General features: G+C 38.8%; 1 protein-coding gene across 2 annotated transcripts in view; it reads left to right on the top strand.

The window, feature by feature from the left end:
* The first annotated feature begins 6,635 nt into the window (after positions 1–6,635).
* The window catches only part of LOC124158875 (zinc finger protein 180-like), a 35,945-nt gene continuing 20,427 nt past the window's right edge, over positions 6,636–22,153 (top strand). Inside the window, exon 1 of one of the 2 annotated variants that reach the window (XM_046534271.1) lies at positions 6,636–7,405. In XM_046534271.1, coding sequence (XP_046390227.1) covers positions 7,342–7,405 — 64 coding nt within the window. In that variant the 5' untranslated portion in view covers positions 6,636–7,341. Of the gene's footprint in view, positions 7,406–16,480; positions 16,599–22,153 lie in introns of those variants that run through there. The other variant, XM_046534272.1, reaches the window with a different exon arrangement.

The raw sequence follows: 22,153 nt of genomic DNA, 5'->3' as shown, positions 1-22,153 counted from the left end.
TTTGGTTGCTAAGCTCAAGACTATTAAATTCTTTTACATTAACATCATGCAAGAAGCAGCCATATCAGTATCCACTACTTCCAAAGTAATTGTTAATTTCTTTAAACCATGTTTCCTTGACCTTACCTTCGTAACTATTTCTAAAAAATAATCAAAGAGAGTAACAATATACATATCTCCCTAAAGCATGTTAAACTCAGGCTATTTACCAACAGAAATAAATATTTTAAAGGATATCCCATAGAAGTATTTCCAAGCCAAATTCCTTTTTTAATTTTGTGACTTTAATTTCAATTCCTTTGTTTTTCTTTTATATGACTATAATTACTGTATACTAATTATGTAGTGTCAAAAATTTATCTAGAAGATATTTTGCCATTCAATAAGATTCATAGTACTACGGTTATTTTCCGGAGGTGATCCTAGGAACAGACAAAAGTCTTTGGAGTGACCTAAAGCTCCAGTCTGCTTTTTTACAATCACTCACGTATAAAAACGTCATTTTCAAATGTTTTAGGAGCATTAAATTTTTTTATTAATGTCATTTTTATTGTTGTTATAATTATATTCTTTTTCATTCTTACTATCTTGCAAAGTTTCTTCACAGTGAACGCACCACATTAAGTTCACCTATGCTATCTTCAGTTATTCTATGGAAAAGAATCGCTGGAAAAAAACACAGGTGTCCAGGATAACTGATTGTTGGTATTATTCTTTCAAAACTTAATTCCAAAAGTTGATGCAGCACTTCTCACGGTTTAATTCCTGTTGCTCTTCATTATTACTTTCATGGAACCTACTGGCCCCACTTAGTCCAAGCGACTTAGTGGGGCCAAATTTGATGTATTTATCTTTAACACTTCAATGTACATTTCATTCTGTTATTTGAATGAATTGATTATATTATTGTTATTTTAATTTTCACAACATTTTTGCTGGTTTTAGGCGAGGTATGGGTATCACCAAGAACTCTCGTCTTTTTACTCCGTGTTGAAAATTTTTCTGATATTCCGACATGTATTTGAAATTTCTGCTTTTTGTATTGTAATGAATAAGTTTTTCGGCAGTTTTTATTATTATTAAATGTCATATTATTCGTTAGTCCGTGCAACCTCCGTGCACAGGCGACTTAGTGGTGGATGGTGGTATGGGAGCGGATCAGTCGGGCCGTGAGTGCGATTTCCGAGAGCGCGTGCCTCGGGGGCGTGAGGGGGCACGTGCGTGCGTGGGACGTGGCAGGAGGGGTGGGGGAGCAACTGTCGCGGCTTCCTCTAGAGGGGGCGACTGCCTCATCCACCACTCAGGAGAGCACTGCTTGAGAGGGGGAGAATCCTCCAAACATGCGAAGCGATCTCAGAATAAATATAAAAGGGGGGTCGGGTTGGTGTAATGGCTATAGTGTAGGCATCCCACAGTGAGGGCTCGAGTTCAAATCACGGTAGTGAAGGAGAATATTCAGAGATCACCCGATGCCACAGATGGATTGCTGAATAGTTTACTTTTCCGCAATTCGCGATGTTCACAGCCATGGTTAATTTTCACACTTATTCAGTGACTCTTACACCGCTTCAACGCTTACACGACATTTTCAAGAGACAGGTCTTTAAAATGACATGTAAGTGTTGAAACTGATTGAGTTAACATATAAGCGTGGAAAATGAATACGGTCATTAAAATTTCATTACCCGATGCCCGCTTGTGTCTAATTGTAGAGCGCACCTCAAGTACAATACGTTGTCCGTCGGATTGGACGCTATTCTGTGGTCCCTTGGTGCCATTCTCTCCTATCTTCCTTTCCTAACCCTCTCTATGCCGCTAATAACCTCAGCTATCGGTAACGTCCTCCAAAGAACGCACTACGTAAATATATATACAATATCTGTCAAGGTGACTGCGTGGCAAGCAAAAGCTGAGGCCAAAATTACAACCCAAAAATTAAGTATTGTTAGCGGAGGGGTAAAAATGTAGCAATTTAGGTACTCATAATTAGATTATCTTAAAATTCGCTTTATATATCCACGAAATACATTCATTAAAAGGAATGTTAGCCTTCAGTTCATTTTTATGGTGCTCAGCGACCGTATCTATTTCTCTCTTTGTATTTGAATGTGAATTTGATCCGGACTCAGGATACCTTGGTCAACCAATTTGGCCCTCTCACTCTCAAGTCACTAAACAAACGAGAAGATGGCAAGCAAGTTTCTTTATGCCCATCGTGACGATCAAGGGGACTCCATAGAGGAGGTCTAACCTATTCCACCCCATAAGGGGCTGATTTTCTTCTGCCACTTCGGTTGCATTTTTATCTGCTTTCAAAAATGTTCACGGTGGGGGATGAGTGTAATGCAATCCATTTTTTCCAATATTTTGCAGTATAATGCTTGTACTTGCAAGGAATAGCATTGAAGTGTAATGAATTTAATGAATCACATCATCATGAATGTAAATTTCGGTGAGCACCCCTAATTATAACTTAATTCCCCGGATCATTTTTTCCGTCAGCGAAGCGAGTGGCGAATTTTGTAAACCCATTTAAATTCGCGGTGGGTGACATTTAGATGACGACATGAAGATCTCTTATGTAATATTCGTGAAGGCCCTAAGGTTGAGAAAAGGGATGCCATTACAATAGAAGATTTTCCTCTCGGCCGCTAAATGTTTTTGAAGCCACCGGGCGTTTAAATGGAGTTAAAAAAGTGACAATAGCGTCATTGACTGGCAGAGAGATCCGGATTTCAAGGAAAAATAAACTATAACTGAGACTGTTGAGTTGGATGCGGGTTCAATTACACTGAAAAGTCGCTTGGAAATCGGATCAATCTGTTCGTCAGCGACACGAGTGGCGACTTTTGTAAACCTATTCAAATGCGCGGTCGGTGACAACACATTTAGAGGACGTATTGAGGATCCTCCTTCGTAATATTCATATTTTTACCGCTGGGCTAAGTGAAATATCGTTATTACAACTAGTTCTGTGCTTCCAGACAGATGACATAATAATACAGAAGCATGGTTCACAGAAATCGCTAATGTTGTTTGTGATATTTTCTGATTAATTAAATATTAACATTCAGATGGTTGATACGCCCCTTGATGAGGAGGATAAAGGAGGCCCATTTCCATACCATAAAAGGTTTATTTATTTTGCCACTTCGGTCGCATTTTAATCAGCTCTCACAATTCTTCGCAGCGCGGCGATGATTTTAATGCGATCCACTTTTTTTAGTGTAGTGCTTGTAATTGCGAGGAATATCATTGAAAAGTTATGAATGTGATAGTTATGTGAAAGTTATGAATGCGTGAATCATCATAATTACAAATTTCGGTTAATGCCTCGAATTAAACATTATTTTCCCGTGAAACTCGGATCGCTTTTTCCATCAGCGACGCGAGTGGCGACTTTTGCAAACACATTTAAATGCGCGGTAGTTGACAACACTTTTAGAGACAGACTTGAGGATCCTCTTTTGTAATATTCGTGGTGACAATAAGTATCTCCTTTCTGATATGAACAATAAATGATTTCCTACTGAGTACTGAGAGACTGGAAACACAAATCCGACGTTCACTTCCCATTTAAGAAGATCGCACGTGCGGGAAACGGCGTAAGACGGGAAAAATTTCCCTACTACATTCGTCACCGGAAATGCCGGCACGCACACGTCTGGTACGGTGGCTAACTCCCTTTTTTCCCCCTCTGTCCGTAAATAAATACTCTCCGGAACTCCTTATCTCGTCGAGCGAATGTCAAATCTTGTCCTTAAATAACACACGCACGACCGTAATCAGGGTGATCTCATCATACATGGACGAAGATAGACAAGGTGACGTCACAAACCGGTGATACATTCCTTTATTACAGGCACGCGGTCCTTAAATTATGTCCTCGACACCTCCAACTTGCTCATGTTCCAATGTGAAAGCACACAGTGCAGAAAGAATTTTCACGTAAAGGCATTGCCTTAGATCCATGATAAAAGAACACAAACGATCATTTCCGACGTCATATATTATGTCATTTTCAAAGCAATATGTTGAAACCATTATGTCATTTTCAAGGCAATATATTGAAATCTTTATGTCAATTTCAAGGTAATATGTTGAAACCATGTTCGGTAGTTGAGTTTTGTATTGAAGTGTGGAAGTTGCCATTTGCAGTTTTTATCATGGATATATCGAACTTTCACCCTGTCAACCCGAAAAGGATTGTATGCATTGTCTAAGACTGTACTTCATGATATTGCCTATTGATAAATACTTTTTATACCCACTGTTTAGCGTTTGTGGAATTACTTTGTGGAACCAAGAAATAGAAAATGAATGTCTTTTTTAAATTCCATGCTAATGTTTATTCCCCGCCATGGTTACAACACTACAATGCCATTATTAGAACAAAATTTCTGGACTTTTGATGAGGTATTCCTTATCAGCCGGCTGTGAAGGAGGGTGATGAGTGCTCTATCCCTAATTTAGATGCAACTTTGATGTAAAGATATAGATATAAAAACTCCGGTTTAAGGGCATAGTATTGTTGAAAATATAGCCGGGAGTAAAGCGTTAGCGAGAAATGTACGAAGTGGCTTCTCATATCCTATCATTTATGAAATTTTTCCAGTAATTTAAATTTCCTTAGCATAGAACACAGAAATACGTGGCCTTGTGTGTGCCAAAATTATGGTTCCGCAGTCTTTATGCGGTAAAAACTTAGTGACGCTATTTTAATGCAAAATTAATGCAATTTCGAACGCCATATTCTTGAAATATTCCATGCGTACAAGTATAGGGGTCAATTTGGTAGAAAATAAGGTTAATATTCATTACAACAGCACCTCCTAACAGTGTCAACACTTACAAACTGTGTCCGCTTATCAGCTTAACTACCTGCACCTCTCGCCGGGAACCAAACCATTTTCGAGTAAAATTTATCATCGATATTAGTTGCAATTACTCCCACCATTACGACCCGGACTAAAATTAGGCTTTGCTCCTGAAACTTCAACTATGCTTGAGCGGCACTGGCTGTGTTTTGACGTTTTGCCATCCATCATCAACTTACGACGGATGACTGGACTGAGTGCAATTTATTAAAAGCTGGCCATCTGCCTAAAGATTTTCATGCTTGCGCAAATCGTGGTCCTTAGAGACGAAAACAGAAACAAATTAATAAACCTCTGTGTCAAAGCTAGAGAAGTTAAAATTCTTACAGGTTTATCTTACGTAACTTAGTGTCAATGACAGCGACAAAGTCTATGCTGAAACGGGTATTTTAGACGGTTGCTATTACTAGGTCGGGAATATACTGAACGGCCATTATATTTCGAAACCTAGTCTCCTCAACCGAAAGCCGCATCGGTGTTTCAAATCTCTTTTTGATGTTCTGACGAAATATTCCAAGAATGATGACAACTCGACCTCTGAAGCTGACGTATATGCAACAGTGACGTAAAGTGCTTAGATATGATTACTCAAGATAAATTACAAGTGCCCTAGGGTTTACTTGCGTAAATTTCCAAAATTCAACTTTCAAAATGTGTTTATTGACTTACACGAAAATTATAATTCTTAATTGATCGACCTCTAAAAATCATAACCAAGAGGTAATGGGCGGGAATTTCCAAAGGGGCATATACAACCAAGAGATTCCCTCAGCCATTTAAGAACTACTTAACTGATTTCAGAGAAACATCACGAATATTTCTAAGCTTTTTGATACATTTATAGGTCACATGTGTGCTAATGAGTGATGTTATGCCCAAAATAGTCGAATTTCTCTATCTGATCAAGCTTTTCCCACCTATTTTTACACCATATTAGCTTTACTCAGTCCTTTCTGTTGATGAACGCCTCCTTATGTAAATCTTTTTTACACGAAAATTTCACACATACTTGTTTATATTTTTTGACATTTCATTTATAGTGTATATTGTATATCTTTTGTATTGTAAAGGTTTATATACCATTTTTTAATATGTTTGCATTGACGCTGTCGAGGGGTTAGGTGGAAGAGGGGACTTCTTAGTCTCAACCTCGCCCGAATAAAGGCATTTTATTATTATATTATTATTATGCAGCCATTAACATTAAAAAGAAAAACTTTGAGCTTTCACATTAATGTTTATTTACAAAATTATGACGAAGGTTTCAACGTTAAACGTCATCGTCAGGTGAACTCTACAGAGGTCCATCTCATCCTTTTATACCAGGCTAGGAAGGAATTAATGTTAATTATGAATCGCTTTCACCAAGTTACGCCTCAAACAATTAATATTATGCGGTCGTTATGACCGCTCCTAACCCACCATGTCCCGCACTTCGTCGTTCATTTGGAGAATGGATGGGGAGAATGGAAAGGGGGGATCCTTGTGGAAGCTGCGTCGGTGTAGGTGGAGGGAAAGGGGAAGGAGGGTGGCTGCGAGAGTGGTTGGGGGAGGGGGAGGGCTGAAGCACGCGCGCAGAGGCGGACACCAGCGCCACCTTGAGTGGCGGCGGAGTGTGAGGACCGATGAGGGGGGTGGGGGATGTAAACGAGGGGAGGGGTACAGAAGAGGGAGGGGGGAAGTGGGGGAGGAGGGGCAGCATCCCTAAACTCACATGCCGGCCTGAGAAACCCTCGCCAGTGTTTCCGAACCAGTCGTCCAACAAGGGACCCCTCTTCCTTCCTTCCCCGAGGAAGACTCGTGCTCAAAGGGAGTAAGGGATAGGAGCCCCCTCCTCGACGTGGATTTACCCTTCCGCCGACCAAGATAGGAAGAGTCCCCACGACTACTCCCGACTGCGGTTTTTACGAAGACATTTGAAATTTTCCTTCCCCTCTGCATTCAAAATATACTGAGGAAAAAAACACGTGTGGATCGCGTTCAACTGTGCTAAAAAGTTGGTGGTTGCGCGAATAAAAAAAACTTTCTTTCCGTACTAAGTTTGGGCCGAAGAGGTATTTTCGGCTTCTTCTTAAGACTGAGCCTTTTTCACCACCATATTCGGGAACAATCTAGCCGAACACGGCTCTCTCTTCTGATTTTTCGGATTATTTTACGTCAACGTTCGGTGAAGGACTTCACGTGCGGGAGAGCGGAAACCTTTGGTAACGTAGTTTTGTGAAGCTGCATACTGCCCCAAACATCTCGTTGCATCAGTCGCGCCTAATTCGTCAGTCCGCAGTGAAGTCTTAAGTTTAGAAGAGACAGATTGAGGAGGAAACACTGTAAAAGGTGGAATAATTTTACCAAGGGGACAGTTGAGTTACGGTAAAGGTAGCCAGGTGGTGACAGCCTTGGCCACCTCCGTGACCTCGGTGTGCGGAATTCCTGAAGATCTGAAGACCGGAAGGTGGTCATCCTGAAGATGCCGAGGGCATTCCTGATCACGCACCGTCGCTACAACACCGTCGTGGAGTATGACAACAGAGGTGAGTGTACCAATTGCGATTTACGTGGGAAATTTCAGTAAGCGAATCCCTCCATCGAAGGATTTTCAAATCCTTGAACTTAGGTTTATGTCTGGAGACTTTTTCAGCGATGGATTGCAATTCTCTCCATATTTTTCGGGTTAGCTGCGTCATCGTTGTTTTCAAGATGACGTTCGTGGCCTATGCTTGCCACATTTTAAGGTCAGGTTTATCTAACAACAGGTTTATCTGGGTTTATCTAACAACTTCGACGCTGCTAGCCGGAAATCCATAGAAAGAACCTCGAATTTAGCGGTAAACCAAGGTTATGATCAATAGTTAAAAGATGACTGATTAGAAATGCATTGGACAGGAAAATTGCAATGTTTAAGCACAATGTATTTAGCGTTAATTTAGGGCAGTAACCTGAATTTTCGACCTTTTCGAAAGGACGTCATAGTATGTAGGAATTACTCCTCAAGGAGCCGTCTTACCTAAGAAAGAAGGGTTATCTAACAACCTTATTATTTTGCCACTCCGTATCATCATCACAGGAAGTCAAAATTAAAAGAAATTCAATTTTCTTTGAAGGTTAAAATTCCATAAATTGACCTTCCATACATGTTGTACCATCATTTCCTGGTAATAAACGCCAGCCGGAACTTCATTATTGCATTTCCTTTTTATTTACGAAAGGATGGCGTCCTGCAATTCCCGTCATAAGCATATTGAGGCGGTTTGCGGGAAGCAGAATTTGTGCAATGTCGAAGCAGATTTTTACTCCAATTTAGATTTATACGCTTCGATTACTAAACTGGGAAACATACCATCTTTATCTTAACTCAAATAATTAATCCTTTTGATTACTCTCAAATCGATGAGATCATGGGAAATAAATTTTAATCTAGTCGCATAATTCATAAAAACATGATTTGGGGTTTAAGATATTAAAGTGTTAGTAACTTACGTACTATTATTAAAATGCTACGACAAATCTCGATTGTGGTGAGGTGGAATCCCTGCCAGGCAGTCAGAGATTTGCGGGCTCGGATTTTCCCGAGTTAACTCTCATTCCTCCCAGAGTTTGAGTATTTTAGATAGTGAAATACTAAAAGAGAACTTAAAAATACTATAATTCGTTGTCCCAGGCGTGACTTCATGGAAAAAAATATCAAAACCCAACTCAACCCGCACATCGGATCGTAGAGCTTTTGGGAATTTTACTTTTGTCTTTTGATATCAATGAGTGAGTGTAATATTCTCCGCCTTCCATTCAAATTTACCAGATGGTGACGTGTTACGTTGAAACCTAGGTCGCGCATTAATTAACTCATGTGGAGTGTTACTTTCACCCATTAGATTTACACCTTGCTACCGAAGAAGAACCGTGCTCGCGATTTATAAGTGACCGGAGATCAGAGGACATATCTCGGTGACTTTCACGTTGCGAAGTCTGAACACGATCGCATTCGAAACCACTTTTGCAGTTTTATATTGTCTAGCCTCGTATTAAATTATTAATTTATATAAATCGACAAACTCCTCGAATGTTAGTTAGCTAAAAAAGCTCTTTCTGGAATCACTATAACGTTTGCATCTACATTATCTACTTGTAATTCATCTTGATACTTGTTGAAATTTAGGGGCAACTTCTAGCGAGATACAATTGCGCGGAGAAGCCGCCATCCGAACACATAGGTTTTTAAATCCCGAAGACTATGCCGTCGACCATGCCTTCTGGTTAGGAGCTGCACACCGCATAGTATTCATGCCTAAACCTCGGGTTGTGGAACATACAGTATCAGATAATCCGCTTCCGTGGTGTAGGCAACTATTTCAACCATTGTAGCACCACAACATCGCCTATTTTTTCAACTTCTATTTTCCTACTTCAACTTCCTATATCATATTAGAACCCCTTTATGGATAGGACAGAAATAATGAACTAAGACAGATATTTTTCTGAACGGATAGGTATGGGAATTCGTTTTTCCTCCGAGGAATGTAAGTATGAATAAATTCTAGGCAGAATTTCCTTAGAACGTTTCCTTTTTATTTGCTGAAAACTGGTGTCCTGACACTTATTTACGCAAATTGAGGCATATTGTGAGGAAGTATGTAGATTTATAAAGATTTTGATGTAGTTTTTTATGCCAAGTTATAAGCCACGGTTATTTTACGAATTACGGAAAGGAATTCAAGTACTTCACTAGCTTGGTTACTGCAACACTTAAATACTTTCAGTACCTTAAAAAAAGAGGTATTTAGCATGACCTTTGAAATCTTTTATGAATCTATACATCGATGATCCACATAGTTGATTAACATAAATTAAAACTAGGATGAATTTAGCAGTCCGTGATCCATTTTTATCAAATAACTATGTGTCTATTTAATGGAGCTCATCGCTGAAAACATAAACTTGCACGTGGCTTAACGCTTGAGCGTTAATGGTGCTCTTAAATTAAATGCATGAGAACATTTTTCGGGAAAAGACGATGTGAAGATATGCCTAATTTCGCTCGCCAGAGAATGATGCGAAAAAGATATTCATTCTCTGAGAGCAGGTGAGAGTCGTTATGGCTTTAACCTTAATATTTGCGAAGGCTTAAAATAGCGAGAAGTCAGTTGGCAGAGAAGTTAGGGGTGTCCTCATTGGAGAGTTTGGCAAAGAGACTAAATGTGAGAAGATTCGGAGTCAACTGAAGCACAGCCTGTACACAGATCCCCATTTATGACTATCTACTCAATCGAGGCACTCATTATATAAGTAATACACATCCGATACTTTTTATATTGAAGAATACGAGATTACTTACCTTATTATGTATCAAATATGTGTTCGTTTCAATAAATATGGAAAGGTGATTACTATGTCTTCATCATATATTCCTGTATTTTCCCGCAGCATGGACTATACTTTCCAGAGTTTATATTTTACTGTCACAATTGATTTTAAAAACGAACTCATCCATTTTTATAACCAACTCTGCGACTCAAAAACGCTTCAGTGGGGTCTTCACCACGGCATGGATAAGGTTGTTAATGCCAAACGCATGCAACCACCGACCGGATAGTGGAGGCATCAGTGATTTTTTCGTCCTTCGCTTTGTGTTCATCGTTGTATTTTCACCGCGCTGTGCAATGGGAATAGTTTCTTTTTCATGATATAAAATAATAAAAATATATAATGTAACTTTATTCTACTCATACACAATCATAGTATATCCTTTACAAGAGCAGTGAAAGCACCCTTTATGTTCGTGTATTGGGACAACCACCATGCATTGCTCCAAGAGAATTAGTGCTCTCAATATTGATATAAATATAATTATGTCATACAAATAGTTGATTTGATACATATTCCGTTTAATTTCAGTGGTTATTCATATTTAGCTAGTCTTTCAGTATTTTTTCGTTCACTTCCGAGAAAGTTTTAAATGCCAGCTAGATATTCCATGAAAACGAAAAGATTTCAGCTCCGTAGCGCGGTGAAAATCACTGAACTCAAAAAAAATGAATGCTGGTCGCTATGCACTGTGTACGGGAGCAGTTGAAGCCAAGCTGAAGCCTGTCTGGGCCCTCAAAACATGGCCGACCACCACGTAAACGTCTACATCTACGTATTACCCTGCAAGCCACTTATAAAGGTATTTGGCAGGGGGTGAACTATAACCAACATGCACAAGAGGGTTAAAATTTACTTCCACTAACATGCACTGCACGTCATATACGCTACATATCCAATCTAATATATCCCACTCATGAGGACAATCTGCCTATGAAGCTATAAGAATAAAGCATTTTTACGTGAAGAAACTGTCGCACGGAATCCAAGTAATTAATTATCTCCCAAGCCGCAATCTCATCCGAATACTTGAGCAGAGAATCAAATTAAAAGTAGCACGATTTCCCATGCATTTAAATGGAGCGAAATTCTAGATGTCCTTCTCAAGATGGCCAGATGCGCAATTTTTTCGCTTCACTTGAGAACAGGGGTATTGGCATCCTTACTCCGAGGGTATTGGCATTCCATTGTTTAAAGTTCGGTGCGTTAAAATTCGACTATGTCCACGATGCGAGAAACATACTACACACAGACACCTGGTGTCCTGACACTGCCTTTAAACCTCCGCTATTCGGTCGGTGGTCGCACGCGTCGCGTCGGGCTCCAACAATGTGAGGGGAAATAAAAAAGGAATGCCCCACTACACACGCCCCCAACCAGTCCTTTAGCATAAAAAAGTACCCTAAGAACCTCTCTCTCTCGTTGCAGGGGATTTTCCCCTTGCCCCCCCACACTTTATTAACCCTATCCTCCCCCTCGGCAAGTGTTCGTCGAGGTCTCCGGTACCATCCCCCGGTCTGTCCCCCCAGTTTGGCCCCTGTCTTCAAGGAGGTCTCTCCTCCACGCCATTGTCTCCGGTCACGGATACCACTCGACGTGTCATCTTAGGAAGGACGGGAAAAAAGGAAAGTATTCCGTACGCGCTCAATCGCATCCCGTCTCAGTTTTCACGGTCAACTTCTTTTTTTTTCTCATCGCCGAGATCATTTTGCACGCCTAGACCTTGAGAAAATTTCAACCGCAATATGCGATAAATATAAAAATACAGTGGAACCTGGATAATTCGAATTATTCTTTAATTCGAATATTACTCTTGGTACCTAGCACTTTGTATTCAAACAATGCTAAAAAAAAAGTCGTGGATAATTCGAATTTTACCTTGGATTATTCGAATTTTTGGTGTGTCAAATCAAGGTAAATATTATAACCTGCGACTCAAAAAATTGTGATTCCATCGGAAAATATGCTTTTCTAACGCTTGTCAAAAGGTTTGTGTCAGACAAAATGTAAATCAGCAGGAAGCCTACCAGTGTAAGCAAGATCTAGAGGAGGTGATCCAGGACAGAGACCCCAAAAACATTTTCAATGTTGACGAAACTGTCCTTTTTTAAAATACACACCGGAGAAAACTCTGGCATTTAAAGACGAAAAATGCCACGGAGGAAAACTGATCAAATACAGAGTTACGCTTTTGATTGGAGCAAATATGGACGGTTCCGAAAAGCTGCCTTTGTTGAAAACATGGAAATCGGCTAATCCCCGTTGTTTTAAAGACGTAAAGTCAAAACCGGTGGAGTAAACAGTTCAAACACTTTGATGACAAGGACTTTTTTAATTCGAATTTTTGGATAATTCTAAGTCTTTAACTGGTCCCTTGATGCACGAATTATCCAAGTTCCGCTGTAAATGATTTATCGAACTAAATAAAACTTTCCGCACAATGCACTTTTTTTAATGAAGAAAATTAGCAAGTTACAACGCACTTCGACCCACAACTACACCTACAAAACCACTTCAATAAGCTTTCTCAATTTTTGTTAAATATTAATTGATGTTTCAGGTGGTATTACAGAGAAATCAAGTCTTTGGCTCTGTGTATCACTGTATCATATAAATCACTCATTGCTCACCATACTTGGACTAACTTATCTCCCGTATTATATGTCATCATAAGCTCCGATTTAAACTTGAAATAAAACGAATCCTTGAATAAGAGCTATTTCCATTTCATTTTACACAAAATAACCGCATAGAAGAATTAAATTATGATTCAAGGATTCAATTATGAATTAAGTCGTCCTTAATAATCTGTATACCGGTTTGATTAAAATCTAATTTAATTCACTGTAAGAAAGTAATATTTTTGAGAAAGGCTTGAAGAAATGCGTGTTTAATTTAAAATTTCAATGTCGAACTTTTTCTTGCTGTTTCCATGAGCCTATCATCACCGTCTTGCTCACCAATGAAAGCATCGACAAATGCCATCGGGGTTCACTCTTTGCTTCCCCTGGGCACAGAGACTTGCCGGCCGAGCGTGGGAGCTGTTGGTGCTGCATATACAGTAGGGGAAGGCTAGCCAAACAGTATATGTGAGGTGGGCGTTTCCCTTTCTAACCTGGCAACCTTTGCCCCCCACCCCTAACTAGACTCTTCTGCCTGTCATCGGACAACTCCCGGCGGCCGGACTATAATGCCAACATTTGGCTTTGTGAACCTAAAAAATATGGAGAAGCTACCAGTGGGAAGGCAATTGACTAGTCTATAATGTTTTAACATGCAATCCAGCCTCGATAGGGATTCGCCGAAAACCAATCTTGGAAAAACTAAAAATATCTTTTTATATGTCTAAGATTTCTATTTCTAGTCTATTTCGATCGCGATAGTGAACTGTCTCTTGAAATGAAATAGCTAATGTACTACTATGTTTTTATGCTATTAGAGCTTGGTGGAGCGTTTTCATTTAAAAAGAAACGGAACTGTATAGACTGAAAAACTATGGACAACGATTACAATCGTGAAGAAATGATTGTGACTTTGGTGCGTGACTGAAATTCTCAACACACTGAGATGAGGGAGATAATAGCTAAAAAGAATTAGGAGCAGGCTATGTAGATAGTTATATGTAGATATTTATAGATTGCTGAGAAAGAGCGTGGGCAGAACTTGGGAAGAAAGTTGCGACCCCAAACTCACAAATAGTAGGATAAAAATTTTACCAATTCAAGGTAGAGCCTCCGTCACAAGGGACCAATATAAATTTTTTTTCGATTTAAATAGGGCAATACTTGCCTGGAGCGATTGACCAGCTAATATTTTCTAGTCTTTCCAAAAACATTGAATATTTTCCAGAAAATGTTAAGGATGTAGACGGGATTGAAGTGTCTTTAACAGAAATGTTTTCAGGACTTATTTACCGTGCAATCTATCCCACTGAAACTATTTTATTAATGATGATGATTGCATCAAGTAAGTACCAGCGATCTAATTGTATAGCCTGTGCCTTTAACTTAAATAGAGCTTAAATAGCTATACGCCTTCTTGAATGGTTCAATTCACTTAAGGAAAAACTGCCGAATAAAAATGCAGCAGAAGAAGGATTTGATGTTTCGGAAAAAGTTAGAAATGCACTAAAATAGAGAGAAGAACTATTAAATAAATGCGGGAAAGGTACATGGACGCATGAAATACTAAAATTAAATATGTACTTCAATACCATTTCACATTATTTGCACAATCTGTAAAATATTTGCGCTCTGCCACCTTTCATCCTAACTACGAGATCCTTGACACTCTCTGATATTTTGCAATATCCTACCGAGAAACTCAAGTGACGACCTTAGCAAGTTTTAATTCTGTCTACATAAGGGTAACATTGGATTACGTTAAAGAAGTTTTACATGTCAAAATCGAAATTATAACAAAGGGTATCGCCCAGGAATATTTAACTCAGATTAATCTCAATTGATTGGTAAAATAATATGGTATTCATCCTATTGGAGTGAAGTATTAACAAAAACTACCTAATTTTAAAGCATTTAGAAATGTTATATAACGAGGGGGGAAATTAAATCACTAAAAGTACACCTAAGCATAAATCCATGCTCTTTTTTGGAGAGAGAAAACTTAATTTTAAAGATTCAGGCGCCTTTGATGCATTAAAATAATTTTCGCTACCTTGGAGATGTCTTTCCATGAGGATAACAGGTTCATATTTTTTCCTTGGTACCCCCTTCGTATATTATACACGGTTCTTTTATTTCGACCTGTTTACCACTTTTCCGGAAGCTATTAATCATCCTTTGGCAAAGAAAGCCATTTCTTGACTTTTCTCTCCATCCACCAACTGTGCCGGCTCATTCTTTTGCCAAAAGTATTCTCATTCATGTTTTGAATCATGGTCTATGGAGGATGGATTATACGGCGTATGGCTATTTCAAGCAGATTTTCAGAGGCGAATATTTCAAAAAGTACTGAAGCTAAAATAAAAATGTGTTTTCTTTCATTGTTGGCTGAAAAAATATTTGGTTTTAAAAATTGACGGTAAATTAACAAAATTTTAAAATGAAAATTGGAAAAATTCATAAAACGCTGAATAAATTTTATATGAAAATAAGAGAGCAAGGGAATAAATTCTTAGGTGCAATTCAAAATTTATCTAGGGTATCATAATTGCGGTATATGCTTTAATTTGGCTGGCATATAGCTTTTTCAACGAATTGGTTTGTCAAAGCTAGAACTCCACATGACGAGAGCTTAAGGAAACGGATGGAAAATATGTCTTGTTATGGCAATGAACAAAAAGTTTTTTCTTGGGAGGGACTGGCCTCAAGTTTCTTTATTCCGTTGGAAGTTAATAGTCGGTTGGCTTCCACGAGTGCCACGTTGAGTGGGCATAAGGCAACGGCATTTATTTTTATGGCCATTCTCACTAAATGTGAGATAACAGTTTCAAAACCACTTTAAGCCTATAATCTCATGAGAGCATTTATGTAGCAGTGAAGATTGATCATTAATGTATACGCACTATTAACTTAGCGCACAGATATAAAATGTTGAGTGTTAAAAAGGCAAAAATCCAGGGATATCGAAAGGCAAGCGAAAGAATATAATACATATTTTGGAGCTAAAATTCTGGCCTGAGCCTGGGTATATAATAGGTGAAAGAGGAAAATCCCAAAAATATATATTTTTCCTCGAGCAGGGATACTAATATTGAAGCAAAAAAACGATATCAAAATACAGCAAAAATACGAAAAACTGGAGCTACTTATTACACTCGAAGCTGTAAGTACTCGAAACGATGAAATAAAACACATCTATTAGGAATGGAGTGATTTCCACTTAACAGTTCCTTAATTGTTCATGACATCAATTATTTACCTCTATTTTGCCATTTACTAGGGTGTCCATAAGTGTGATTTGTAATCTACCATCCCATAAAACTCACGTCTGGCGATGTATTTGGCCCTGAAGGGGTATCCGACAGTTAAAGCCATCATAAAACCACCTTTTTCCCTTTGAGATACATTTAGCCTGGCATATGATTTAGCATGCTTGCACTTATTTTTAAATGATGCAACAAGTGAAACCTTTCCAATTACGTTCAATTAAAATCGTTCAATTAAACAATTGATTCGTTCTGATTACTCACGGCGAACTGGGAACTTGCATACAACAAGTGGCCTCCACGTCAACAATCACCAAATTAGTTGCCACAACAAATAAAGTTTTAAAATCAGTATTGAGCGGTGGTTATTCAGCACATGTTCAGTGTCACAAGTGGTTAGACGAAAGGAGGGATTTCCAGTTCAGTGATTATCTCGCGAGTGAAGAAGCAGCCGGAAGTCCTGATGATGATCGCAAAAGGTAAAGCAATTCGCTCTTCATTCAAAATTATTCTGGTTTACATTTTAATGTTCAGATATGCTCGCTGTTTTCTACGAGAGAAAGGGTTTGTGATTTTTAGTTTTCACTCTCGATTGAGCAAAAATTTCAAAAGCTCTTATGTATTAGATTTATTGCCACACTATTTTAAGCCTTTTTCTTGCTATGTTGCAAGATTAAGGAGATGACATCTTACAGCGCTAATATGTCATCGTGCGAATACGTATTTCCAAAATTTGATGGGCTTGGGCTTCAAAAAAGTTATTAAGGTTTTAAAATATATCGTGTGATCGGGCTCAAAAATAGGACGTGTCGCCGTTTACCATAAATATAATAGTTTTATGCTTTATAATGAGAAAATGTTGTGCAACTATTGTACAACATCAAATTTTCACTATTTGCTATTAAGTCATTGACGTCTGGAATTGTTAAAAAGACACCTGATACGTATTTTGCCCAGAGAAACACATATCTAAACAGGTGGTATTCCTTAAGTTAAATGTTTCCAAAAGGAATAGACGTAAACAAACTAAATTTCAATCTAAATAATATTATTTTCCACCAAGACTTAAAATCACCTTCTAATTTTCACATAAATTTAAGTAATCATCAAATTAGGTCGACTATTTGGACTAAAATTGGCAATCGATTACAATATCAACTCGCGTAGGTTTAGAGCTCCTCTGTAAATCCAATGGCCACCACAGAACCGATGTGAATTTATTATTGAATGAAATAAAATGAAATTGATCCCGCAGAAACGCATTCGAAATAATATCCCTCTTGCTATGATGACATCATATTTTGTGCTCTTATTACGTCCTTCTTTTTTTCATCACATTCGTAAACCAAGGGGACTGCATAGAGGAGGTCTAATTCCATCCCATGGAAGGCTGATATCTGCTGACAATTCGGTTGCATCATAATCGGTTTTCAAAAATGTCCGCGGCGCGGTGATGAGTGCAATGCGATCCACTTTTCTCAAATATTTTGCGTTTTAATATCTGTAATTGCGAGGAATAGCATTGAACATTTATGAATTTGACTGATCACATTTATCATGTATTTAAATTTCAGCTAATAGCCCTAATCAAGACTTATTTCCCCGTGAAACTTGTATCAATTTGTGCTTATTTGACGTACCTCATCGGTTACCTCGATTTCGTACAAAGCAATCACATTATTTCTCTAAAATCCTCACAAGATGGCAATACTTCCACATTAGTTGTAATCTGTCATATCGATGGAATTAATACCGAGGCATCGAGGTTCTGCCTAATTAATTTTGCTAAATAAATACACATAAAAAGATTTCATTGGAGTTTTGATCACAAAAGGATTTTTAGAGACTGCAATTTAAATAAATGCACGAGTAATTAAATTAGGACCATAAAATACGGTTTTAACAGCTCAACGGCAGGTTTATTATGACGGGCGGTCTCATTAATGACCTTAACTTAATTATTCATCAAGAATAGACGGTGTGACCAGTTGAGACTACCATCCTATCTACGACTTTTTAAGGTTAGACAGTGTTAATTAACATATTAAAATAATTGGACGAAGTAGTTCATTGGATTACTGAGTGGTTTGTTATCCCTGCAGCATGGAAAGAATCTAGTATTCCTTCTCTTCATTCATGTCGGCATCAATTCCGAGCTAAATTTACGAAGTGAATATTTTATCTCGTTTTTAAGGCAATATCGAGCACAACCGTGAATGCTATTTATCTGACTGCACTATTTACAGGTAGGTATATGAGTGTTTATTTTTAGCTCCATGATATCAAGCCGGCTTGTGTAGAGAAACATGTTTAATTACCAAAGCGAGGCCCCTTCATACCAATTTTCCGAAACATGAAATTTTAATGTCGTTTTATGTCACTCTTTGAGCTAGAGTTTCCACATTTCTTCATTTTTGCGGACATGATCTTACGATCAATGGTTTTGAATTTGCTGTTCGACAACTATTTTTAAATGGAAGAGTAAAAAAATATAAATCATGAATAGCATACTTAATTACGCGTACGCAGTCGAAGTTAAGAAGCGTATCACTAACGCTCGACCGGTCGTATTTTATACATTATTTTCGACGCATCACACGTTTGAAACTTACATTATTCCGATCTTTCCATAGCGTAGAGTAAGGATTAGTATAGAGGGCAGGCGACGTCACAACTATGGAACCAACATACCTCGAGCGTCTCAATGGTACGTTAGGCCGGCGCTTATTTAAAAAATGATCCGATTTAAAAAGTCGTGGTCTCAAAATATGCGAATTGGCGAGAAAGAATATAAAAAAGTTCAAGGTTCGTGCGACTTCGGATAGCCGTGCCTGAGGTGCCTAAAGGAGCCTAAATGAAGTTATTTTAAATGTTGAATTTTGCGATCCGGGTAAAATGTTTTCTAAATAAAAATTATACATTAGAGCCCAGAGAGCGAAAATTTTAACCGTTTTGTCATATCTTGATTCCTTCATGCGAAATGCCAATCATTGGTACGTACTATTATGTCATGGGTCTTACATGCGATTAGGGAATGCTACACCATCCCTGTGCATTTTGGTACTAAGAAAAATCATTCAAGGGAAGCTAAGTGGCCTTACATAGGGGATAAAAGTTAAAAATATTTTAATATATTGTATTTCATTTTGGTAGGAGTCGAATGTTTCCTCCTGGGCTCATTTATGTGTAAATTACCCACGTCACATGATACCAATGATGGTCATACGTGTTTACTGAAGAGGTTGCTAGCTACCCGCCTCCAACTAATCTTACTCAAATTGACAGGGCAAACAGAGTAACCCCTTGTCAAAATTTTCTTTATTTCAAACATATCGTATTCCTTCTGAGAAAATACTGAGGAAAAATTTTCGTATTTATAGCAGGGGTAAACGTTGAAAAGGGTTCATATTATTAATAATATCTCAAGGTATTCGCATAGTTTTCAATAAAGTAATACGATTCAAAATAGGAATAAAGCTTAACGTCCACTTTTCTCTGAAAAAATATTTTTGCATCAAATTCTAGTTAGGTACTGTGTGTAAATTAAATGGCCCGATCGAGCCAATCAAGATTTGATATCTGCAGTGATCGTTTAAATCAGATTAGAGATTACAATAAACAAACAATAAATATAAGGATCACATTCGAGTTTCAACATTTGAAAATGTTACGGGACATGAACCCGAAACAAACGGGTGGGAGGCCAACGCTCTCTCTACACCAAACCAACCTAATCCCCTCGATGATCTGTGGACGACCACTGCGGAGCACGACAGCTGCGAGAGCGCGGAACGGGGGAAGAGTCGGAATGGGGCGGGGGAGCAGGAAAAGAAGTAGGTGAGACTAGAGATATTGAAGACGCCCCCGCATGGGTCCCCCCTCCGAAGGATTGAGTTTTTTCGTCTATTTTAACTTTGGCGTGGGGCCTAAAAGAGGATGTCTGCTCGTGAGGGAGTTTTTCGGAGGGTAAGTGGAAGAGGGGGATGGGTGGATCAAGGGGGCACCCCAAGCCACTTCCGGCTCGACGTTTCCTCCCGTAAGAGGGCGCGAGCGGAGATTTGTGGAGCGGTAGTGGTCCCCGTAAGTGCATAGTAAGGGTGTCCAATACGTACTCGAGAACTAATACTAGAACCACGTCTTATGTTCAAGTAAGAAGATAGACACTCGAGAACCTACGTGTTCGCTTTATAGAAAAAATCATGAATAAAATGCGTAACGTGAGAGTGACGTTTATAATATATTACTTACATCACATTCGAGCCGTAGCAGCTTAATGGTTAAATCATTGGATAAAAACGTATTCATAAGTTTTTTTTATTCGCGTAAAAATATGAGCGACATAGAAGTTTCTCGGGTTTTCCACCGGTTGATATTTTGAAGATCCCCTGATGATCTCAGGTCGGCCTCAAAATGTATTGTCACTCACCGCGCATTTAAATGGGCTTACAAATGCCGCCACTCGCGTCGCTGACGGACAGATTGATCTGAGTTTCTCAGGGAAATAAGTTAAAATTAGGGATATTATCCAAAATGTACCATTATGATGTAATCTATAAAATTCATTACTTTTCAATACTATTCCTCGGAATGACAAACAGAAATGAGGCTTCTATGTGATGTAATTAGGCATTCTCTATGATATTCCCTAGGGTTAAGTTATGAATAAATCTTCACCTCCGCGAGTACACCGCTCGAGTTCCCACACAAATACATAAATTCCCAAAGGAATAGACAAATGCCTCCCGACCTGAAGTGGATACTTTAATTCCCCCATAAGTATTCGATTTCCTCAACGAATACAATGCGGTTGTCTCAGTAAATATCATATAAGTAGCTCGAGCAATCTAAGTCAAACACGCAGCCTTCGAGTGTCTAGAGGCTCCCAGCCTAAATTCGTGTGAAACATGTGTAACGTTCTGTTCACCCTTAGAAGTTAATGACGAACCGCACCCCATTCTTTCGTATTTTATTTATAGCATGAATTAAATCTTTCTGCGCCGGATATGTAGACTTCGTACGAAGTGGTAAGAAAATAAATTTGTGATTTGCAGAGTAAGGGGCCCAGTTCGTTTCACCGGTCTCTCCGCGGGTTTATCTTTGCCAAGATTCAAAGTGCGGAAAAATGCACGAAAAGAAGTTGGGCTGCGAATTTCCTGATCCTTCCCATATACTCAAATTCCCTTATACTTCCGGATCCCACTTGCCGCTTACTACCCCCGCGAACAGAATTGAATGGCTTATCTTGAATCACGGATGTGGTGAGGGCGTGGTGCCGGCTCTCGAGGAGACGTGGGGCGACTAACTGCCGCCGCGCCGCCGTTCTTATTGGCGCCAGTTGGAGTCTCTCATAACAGGGGATTACCACTTTGCCACGTTGACAGCGTCAGGAACTCTTTCTAACCCTTTCAGTCCGAATTTTTTTCTCCGTGGTGTAAGTCCTTGCATGTCTACACCTGTTTAGCAGGTCCTCACCTGATAGACCGAAGGTCGCGTGTTCGATTTCCGCCTGTGTTGGCTGTGCATATCCAGGACATAGATGTCCGTGTTCGTTTATTACTAGTCTGTTACAAAATTCCGGTATAAGTCCAGTAAAAAGCTGTTTTCGGTGGTACAAATAATATATTTTTAAAATAAATAAATTATTTTTTCTACATAACATCAAATACAATCTAATTAATACACATTCTGAACATTTCAACCGTTATTCATTTAGTAAAGTTTTTGGTTTTAAGTCCATTACAATGAACTTGAGTGAAAACTTGAAACGCATGAGAAGACTTCAATCCGAAACATTTCATCGAATCAAGGCTTGCAACAATTCTGTCAGATAAATTGGATTAAATTTAACGCATAAGAAGTATTTCTTTCAAAGAAACCCAGTTAAGAAATACTTGGCGCACCCGTCCTTAGGCACGGAATTAGAACTATAATTGCGACGATGCCATCCTCCTCATCTAATAAACTAAGTTGAAAGTTTATTAGGATGATGTTGGCCAAGATATTAGGCCACTGGCTCAATGAATTTGACACTTAT

The sequence above is a fragment of the Ischnura elegans genome, chromosome 5, assembly GCF_921293095.1.
Source record: "Ischnura elegans chromosome 5, ioIscEleg1.1, whole genome shotgun sequence".
Taxonomy (NCBI): Eukaryota; Metazoa; Arthropoda; class Insecta; order Odonata; family Coenagrionidae; genus Ischnura; species Ischnura elegans.
The sequence above is the reverse complement of the archived record's forward strand: the minus strand, read 5'-3'. Positions and strand labels throughout refer to the sequence as shown.